The sequence below is a fragment of the Kryptolebias marmoratus genome, linkage group LG24 (genome assembly GCF_001649575.2).
Source record: "Kryptolebias marmoratus isolate JLee-2015 linkage group LG24, ASM164957v2, whole genome shotgun sequence".
Classification (NCBI taxonomy): domain Eukaryota; kingdom Metazoa; phylum Chordata; class Actinopteri; order Cyprinodontiformes; family Rivulidae; genus Kryptolebias; species Kryptolebias marmoratus.
The window spans coordinates 17919973-17928735 of record NC_051453.1 but is presented as its reverse complement, the minus strand read 5'-3'; the positions used below and the strand labels follow the sequence as shown (position 1 = coordinate 17928735).

At 43.6% G+C, this 8763-nt stretch overlaps 1 protein-coding gene across 1 annotated transcript; it reads right to left on the bottom strand.

The window, feature by feature from the left end:
- Positions 1-376: 376 nt before the first annotated feature.
- Positions 377-7254, bottom strand: usp46 (ubiquitin specific peptidase 46). Its single transcript, XM_017423389.3, has 9 exons — positions 7117-7254; positions 4982-5062; positions 4426-4639; positions 2191-2429; positions 1691-1767; positions 1503-1586; positions 1218-1415; positions 591-669; positions 377-498 (listed from the first exon to the last, which is right to left on the bottom strand). Exons 1-9 carry the CDS (start codon positions 7150-7152, stop codon positions 397-399), a joined length of 1110 nt encoding a protein of 369 aa, XP_017278878.1. The 5' UTR covers positions 7153-7254; the 3' UTR covers positions 377-396.
- Between the last annotated feature and the right edge of the window lie 1509 nt (positions 7255-8763).

Sequence of the window (8763 nt, the reverse complement as noted above, 5' to 3'; positions counted from 1 at the left end):
GGGGGGGGGGGGGGGGGTAATTAGCCCTAATGAAAGAAACATGACCGGATGACACGTTAGGGAAGTAGACCTTACAGAGATATAAATGTACAGATCCTCAGATTATCAAGTTCCTGGCGGAGAATCACATTTAGTGTCTCCCAGCAGCAACACAAAGCTTCGTCACTCCTCTGTTTTCTCGTTTAAGTCATGCTGTCGAGCCTTTTTTGCTTTTTGTTTTAAAGTGCAGTCTAGATGCAGGTGACTAAAAGAGAAGAGTCGTATCACAGAGAGAGAGAGAGAGAGAGAGAGTAAAACGCAGAGGATGAGATCAGGACCGAGGATTGGCACGTTCGTCAGAGAGGATGAGGATGAAATGATGAATCTTCTATTTTTGTCACTGGTCTAGCACCGGAGTCACTCCCTGGACTGGTAGAAGAGAATGTATCCCGACTCAGAGTTCTTGGAAATGTCCGAGGTAAGACCGTAGAACTCCTCGATGGCCTGGGCGTCGATTTTCTGCACAGTGAGATTTAAAGACGAGATTTAGCGACAGCACCAACACTGCAGGGCGGGTACGAACGGTGACCGCTTTAACCCGAGTGACGCACCTCCACGATGTCGTCGTCGAACAGCAGCCAGAAGCCGTGACTCTTCACGATGGTGATGTAATGACCTCTGTTCGGGCCGCTGAGGAAAAACAAAAAACAAGAGAAACGATGATTGGCTTCTGTAAACTCCCACATTGTGAAAAACACTTCCTGTTGCACCTTTAGTCAGAGAAGCAAACATAATCTGCACGAACGCTGAAATTCAGTTTTATCACACTTACAGGGATATTATCACTAAGTATAACTAACTTTAAACATTTTGAACCTGAAGTAACTAACACATCACTGACAGCGCTGACACCTCGGTTTTCTACCTTTTCTAACAACCTGTCATGTTTAGTTCCTAATGAATTCATCAAAACATCACATTTTAATTTACGACTCACCGTTAAGTTAAGGACTCGCTGTTTGAACATTACGTTCACCAGCTGCTGGTTTAATAGTTAGAAAAGACAAACGTGATAGCCATAGCCATATCAAGTAAAGTTAAGTAAAGCTTGTATATTTTCTATCTCGATTCTGCCTTTCAGCTAAACAGTTCAACGAATGTAGATAAATGTAAATTTGGGGAACCAGCTGCTGGATTTTGGGCCTTTTTTGGAGGGGTTGGTTATCAATAAACTGTACCTTCCACAGTGAACCACCACTGCCACCAGATCATACATGCGATCCAAGTTGACTGCGTCCCCAGAGGTATTAAAAAGACGAAGCTCTAGAGGGAAAACCACCCGATAGGACAGTTTGGTGTAGCGGTGCAGCTGCTCCATGTACTTAAACCTCTTCAGGTGGAGCGCCAGGATCATGGGAAGCTTCTTCACACGCATCCTGCGGAGTAACACACTTACTTAGAGATTCTGTTTTTTGTTTTTACACCATCACACCGAGATGGGGGGAAGTTTGTGTTTTACTGACCGTTTCTGTGCTTCTTGCTTGCTGCAGCATGTTTCACAGTAGTATTTGTATTCACTGCACAAAGTCTCTGTGTTACTGAAGTCCCTGGAGGAGAGAGAGAGAGAGAGAGAGAGAACGCCACGGGAGGCTCGATTAGTCAGAGTTTCTTAGACTAATGGGAATCTGTTACTTAATGTATAATAAACTACCTGAGACAGTGTGTTATTGATGTGTTCTGCTCCACATCCACGGAAAGATCCAGGAAATCCTCGTCTTTGCTGCTTACCTGCAGGAGAGCAGTGAAAACTTCAACGCCATTTTTTCTTTTGTCCGAGTCAGTGACCCCGCTGCCGTTGTGACATGACGGCCGCTCGCCCACGCCTACACGCGCATGTAAACTGTCTTTGAAATGCTGATTTAACGCGGGACCTTTTGTCTTGACACGGAGCGGAGCAGCTTGTTGGACCGTTTACAGGGGTTGTTCAGGCAACCCGTCATTCTGCCCACCCTCAGAACTGTGTCAACAAAGCCCGTGTTGGCCTGGACGTATTCACTTGTCCTACTTTCACTTTTTTCTTTTGTTTTTTTAAAGCTTTTCAATTCAGAAGAGATCTCTCTTTCAGAAACTGGTAAAATCTCTGACTAACACCTGTCCAGGCCACTAAAACGCACACACAAAACGCCCCTGAAGCAGTCCAACGCCACGCACCGTTTCACAATTGAGGCAGCGCGTCTCGTTGGTCAGTGTGCCTTGGAAGATGTCGTGAACCCACGTGGGCTCTGCCTTGTTCTCCATCTCGGCATCGGCGGTGACGGCGGTGCCGTTGTTCTTCAGCCGCCCGTTCTGCTTTTCCTGCTTCTTCTCCTCCTGCAGGATATCGGCCACCGTGTTCAGCAGGTAGTTGAGGAATTCGTGGGCATCCTGTTGCATGTAGTTGTCGAAAAGATCTGGAGGGAAATACGGAGGGGAGACGATTCTAAGAGCGATGTCCAGATACATTCAGTCTGACCTCGACATTGAACAGACCAACACACTGGATGCTCTGTTGAACTGAAGCACTTTTTGTTACATTCCTATGTAAATTTGTCAATATTCGTTAAACTTACAATATTTTGCTGCTGAACTATGAGAATTGTATTAACCCACCAAACAATTTGACACTTTTCAGGTTAAAACAGTAGTTATATCGTAAAAAAGTATGTGCTGCACTGTTCACAAACACTAATAAGGGCCTAATGTTTCTATTACGTTTGAGGCTACTACAGAGGGTTCTGCGTTGTTGGGGAACCCCTTCATCAGCTGTCTGCTGGTTCGATCCTGCTTCCTTCACCTGTCGAAGAGTCCTTGGACGAGACTGCATGTAGTCCCAGACGCTGCGATCGGGTGATGGTAACTTGTAGCGTACAAAGCCCTTTGAGCGGTCAGAATGACTGGGGAAGTGCTACAGGGTACAAATACTGCTTATTTCTGAGTGGGGGACAAATGTCTCTGGGGATCGTCTCCCTCAGCATCACGTCACACGTTGCTGTGCTGCAGATTGTCGGGGGTTTCCGATTGCACCCAGAGGTATGTGGCTGCGCACCTGCTGATAATGCACCGTGGAAACTCAAAAAGAGCCACGGCTCTGCCTAAACATTTGCATCTCTTCATTCTGGCGGTTTCAGGCTACATGTCTGCTAATTACTGGCTGCATCAGTTTTAATAAATGTCAACATTAGGACAAGAAAAAGAACAGTAAAGTAGATTGTGTTCAGCAATTTCAATTATTTATAAGTAGGTATGACAATTTTAAGTCAAATATTTACTTAAATGCAGGTAACTTCAATGTTTTTGTCATATACTTTACTTTATTTAAAGTCAAACTATTTTGTTTAATAACAGCTAAGTGAGAATTGTCTGTGTGTTTTATTCTGGTTCAGGTGTGATTATTAATATTACAAACGGCCTGACGACAAAGCTACTATCAGCTCTTCCTGAGTTAGTGTAAGAAACGTGACGGTCCACGTGCCAGTAAATTTAAGTGAGGGGTGAAAACTGAGAAGTGGTGAAGCGAAGGGGTATCCGCCAAAAAAAAAAAAAAAAAAAAAAAGAGGCAGCTGACCAACGCCGGCTCCCAACAGGGATCGCATTGTTCACTCACGTAATGAGCTCCCTCAATATGGACAGTAGAGAGAACAGTCAGGCTTTTCTGTCAGCTCTGCTCCGAACGACCTTACAGGCACCGTGCACCTGCCCTCCACCTCCCAGCACTCGGGCCGCTTTAAAACTAAACTGCTACTGACAAACAACCCCCCTCCCCCCGTTTGGGGACGAAGCATAGATGTTTCGCTTGTTTGCGTTTTTTGCGTAAATATAATTTGATCCGTTCAATTATTAGGGGAAAAGTTTGTGAGCAGGTTCAACTCCTCAGGCGTCTGCCTAAAAGTAACGCAGGTAAGTTGAAGCTGTGCGGTGAAGTTTGTACGTGTTGTAGCGGCCTCGTTCTCTCCGTAGTGACACCTACTGTTTAAAAGGAGAACTGCAGTAACGCTGGTATTAACTGCAAACAAACAATTCAAGAGCATCCATAATTAGTACTTTCAATAAAATATCCTTGCCACTGTAGCCTGGTACTCTTGCACTTCACATTTTTATGTGTTATAACTGTGTTTATATCTGCTGTAACAGTGAGACCAAAATGGTAGATTTAAGGGATTATCGTGAAGTAGCAGCCCACTGAGATACTAGCTTTATGAAACAGCCTTTTGTGAGAGGTGAACTTGTTGCTCATCATAAAAAAGATGATTTTTTTGCAGCTCACTGCTGAGTTATATAAAGAGTGTTACACTCAGTCTCATGTTTGGGTAGTTGTTGTTAATTGTAAGGTGTATAGACCATAGATGCACGTCCCTAGTGTGTACATGTATCATCAGCATCGTCTGATATGAGGGGGTTCCCTCTCACCGTTCTCCTTCCGTAGCCGGGAGATGAACTTCTTGGGTGGGATGACGCCCACTTTCTTCTTCTGCGTGGCAATGGAGTGGAAGAGGTCAGCCAGGCATGTGAGCAGGTTCTCCTTCTTCTTCTGCTGGGCTTTGTAGGCCAGCACGTTCTCCCGGAAAGGCCGGCAGAAGTAGAGAGCCTGCAGCACCGAGTTACAGTAACACGTGTTTCCAAACTGGGGAAGGAGGCGACACACAAAGGCAAACTATTTCAATCGGGAGCTCAAAATATTATTTAGGACTGTTTGTTCATTTTAGTTGGGGAGGGGGGCTTAAGAAATTCCAGTGTGTTCTGTTAAATTTGGCAGCTGAAACGGCCTAACTGCGGCATGTTTACGCCACATTAAAGAAGCGGAACAGCCGTCGAGTCACAAACAGCTCTGTTACATTCAATACCAGCTGTTCAACAAGCAGACATGACTCACCGCCGTCGCCGGGCTCTTTGTTTTGAAAAATGACTCCGGTGTTATTTTGGCAGGGTGTGTTGTTGATGCATAAGAGGATTTCGTGCTACTCACATTGACCAAACCAAAGTAGTGCTCATTGATGGGGAATTGCTCCGGGCCGATGTCTTTCTCCAGAGCGGAGGCATTGGTGCCCTGCGAGAACAAAACACAAGACAGCGTCATCATCTATTTATTTATTTACTTCATGCATATTTAACCCAACTGAATACTGAAATCAATATGCTGTTTTTGATAAATAGTCCAATAAAAGACCTGCTGAAGCACATTAATAAACGCAGAGCATCCAATGATTACTTTCTGAAAGGTTCATTAAAATCCGTCCGGCAGTTCATGAGATGTTTTGCTAATAAACAGACAAATACACACGCAGGCACAAACATTACTGCCTGGCAGCTTTTAGCCAAATCTCAAAGTGTCAGCTTCTGTCAGAATGGCCAAACCCCATTATTTTCAGTGTAGGAATCAGATAGAGTCTAAATAGGCAGAATCATGTCAAAAGTCAGGAGGGCTGAGCTCCCAGTTGCTGAAACGGGAGCATTTATCTCTTTTCAGAGCCTTTTCACTTGTCAGAGCTTGAAGCTTCTTTAACAGAACCGCAGCTTTGTTGAGAGGAAATAGCAGACGTTTAGTTTGGCGGAAGGCTTCGACTTTTAATGGCTGTCATTACTTTCTGCCGAAGCTCACTCTGAATGTGGCTTTGTTCGTTAAACCACCTCCGGTCCGAGGTGCTCCGACACATACACAGGTCTGTGTGCTAGGATCTACTGGTAATCAGAGCAAACTCTGCAAACATGGACCTCAAGGGGGCTTGAAATTGTATCAAAATGTAGACGTGTAGCATGAAACACGAGGCCTCATTTTATACGGAAAGAAACCCATTGTGTCTATTTGCGAAGACCAAAAATTCTGCATTCAGCTTTGCAAACCCACGAAATGGTCTGAGCAGTCACATATCAACGTGTCAGACCGCAAAACAGCAAAAACTGACCGCTCCTCGCTGAATCGACCGCAACGGGCTGTATAATGTCAGGTGTGAACGGGGCCTTTGTTTCTGTCAACGTAAAACACAACCATCTGCTTGTTATGAAGGCAGAGTTACAACAATTCACCAACAAACCCACTGACAGGAGATGAAGGAGACAGTCTGGGTTTTCTGAAGTGGCGTTCTGTGGAGATGTTCTCAGTAGTCAACATCTTACCTGCAGTAGAAACCCCTCACAGCTTTATCACCTTGGTACATCAGGCAGAGAGTTTCATTTTAAAGATGCACTGTGCCCTCTAAACGTAATGTGATGTTTTTCCCCACTCATTCACAATAAATATATTCCATGCATAGGCCAAAAATAAAGAAAATAAAAATCAGTTTAAGAATTATGGCCCACCGCCGAAGGTGAAAATGTGATAACTAAATGAGCTTTAATGAAACTCTCAGATAGTAATCACTGAATATGCATCTACAGCTGATTAACTTTAGGAGTCAGACGGCAACCTTAGCAAACACAGATTCCATAAGATCTTGCAATACCACAAGAAACTGCACATTATGTAGGTTTGACCAAAACAGCTTTGTACCATCCACTGCCATGAAGCGTTTGGGGTTGATTTTATTACACATCTCCCATCACTTTTGTGGTACACCAATTATGCAAGATGTATTAGGTGCATTCTTTGCTAGGTGCAGTCCTGTATTGAAAGTTGCCCATTTTCTTTGCAACCTGGAGGCACTTGATGGAACAAACGCTGCAGGGATCCTGCAGCCTGTGGACATCGGTGTACTGTCTAAATAAAGCAAGAGCCACTGGCATTAACACGGGCATTAAGTCCGTTCTTCCCCACTTTCTCTGGCCCTGAGCACGACGTAAACACAGATTTGTGCTGATTCCTGCTGCGCGCTCCCAGGCTCTCTGCAGCAGAGCCACATTATGCAACCACAACAAGCTGTCAGCGCCCCGCTTCGTTTCTGTCCATCACAGCTGACAGCTGGACAACATGTCCTCCGAGTCCCCTCCTCACCGGGCTGCAACACACCGACGGGGAGGGAGCACTGAGACCTGTTCATGTGGGGTCTACACCACCTCCCCGTACCTCCTGGCTGCAAAGGAGCCGGGTGTTTGACGCAACTCAACCATCACCCACCAGGTTCAACACCGTTCCTGCAGGTTAGCAACAACTGGAGAGTTACTCACCATATTACAAATGGAGGCGATGTTTCTGACAGTCATTTAGTTTACAGTGTCCCCCTTCCCGCCATCTCTACAAAAGAAACAGAGCAAGGCGAACGCTGAGAAGTGAAGTTAATTCGCAGCCGCGGCTGGAGGCCAAGCAGCAACCCCAGGCGGAGGGACACGAAGCACCATACAGCCGGTGTTGTTCCGCTCTGCTCTCACTGCTCCGCCGCCGTCACCCCCCTCACCCTCACACACATGTCGAAAACAGCTCGGCTGGAAACCGCCGGAGTTTGAGGGAGATGGGGGGGAAATGTTGACAGGAGAAGTTACAGGCAGCAGGTTGTTACCAGCGACCAGGAAACAAGCCTGCTTGTGAGAGGAAAAACGCCGTGGTCCCGCCCCTTTTGGAAGAACTCCGGCGGCAATTGGTCCAGATTTATCGGTTTGATTGACAGGAACGCTTGGCCACACACAGACTTGCACGGGGAAGTTTAACTGAGCTGCAACCAATCACCATCAAGTATTCAAAGCAATGCATTTAGGGATATGTAGTTCATAGGAGTATAACTTTGCATTAGTTTATTTTGAAAGTAATTATTTTCTTAATAAATTTTAACTTTGAAGTCGAGATAAATTGATATTTTAAACCCCTCTTTAAATGATCTGAATGAAAATGCTGTAAATTATGTCCAAAATGATGGCAAAAAAATAGTTAATTTCAGCTAAAACTTGTGTTTGATAATTACGTATATCAGTTAAGTCATTCCTACTATTTGGTGACATTTTACCATGGTAACTTTGCATAAAACTTTTTTTTCTTAATTTTATTATTTAATCTGATGAAGGGCTTGTTAGACTACAAGAAAATGATATTGATCAAGCTCAGGATGTCATGCTGTCCTGCTTTTTATCAAATTCTTTGCACTAGACAAAGATCAAATGTCCTCCCTGTTACAGGACATAGTTTTCTATGATTAGTGTTTTGATAAGATAATTTTTCAAAAGTTACGTATTCCAAGAGCTGACCTGTCCCTGATTTCACCTTTTAGGTTACTTTTTTAAAAACAGTATTCATAAACTAAATTATCTTGAAAAAAAGACTTGTTCCTATGAAGTCACAATGTAATTTCAACCCATCCCTTTCAGAATAAAAAGTCATTGAAATGGAATTTTGTTTTATTTTTTATTGATTGATATATGTAATTTATTCACTGTCTGTATTCACAAAATAAAGCAGAATCGTTGTTTTTATTCAATTACTATAAAAAAACATAGGTAACAGGGGGGCAAAGGAGAAACACGAGGGACAAGATGTAACAGGGTGGACATCATATCAGTGAACAGCAAAACATTTAATTTAAACAAGGCAGTATATCTTTTCGAAAACTGTAAATGGTAGATAAATTTATCATAACAATTGCTGTAAACAAGAACTTATGGAGGAAACAAACTTTTCTGTCCCTCTCAAGTCCACCCTGTTATTAATTAAATGTGTAACAGGGTGAACAATTGACTCAGGGACTCAATTCATATTTTATCATTTAAACATTAAAAATGTTTTTTCAGTAATATTTTATCTTTTAATTTTATTCCTTTTCACATCCCCTTGCATGGAAACCACTCTGGATTGACTTTAGTTATTTTTAAATTCTCTTTATTAATAAA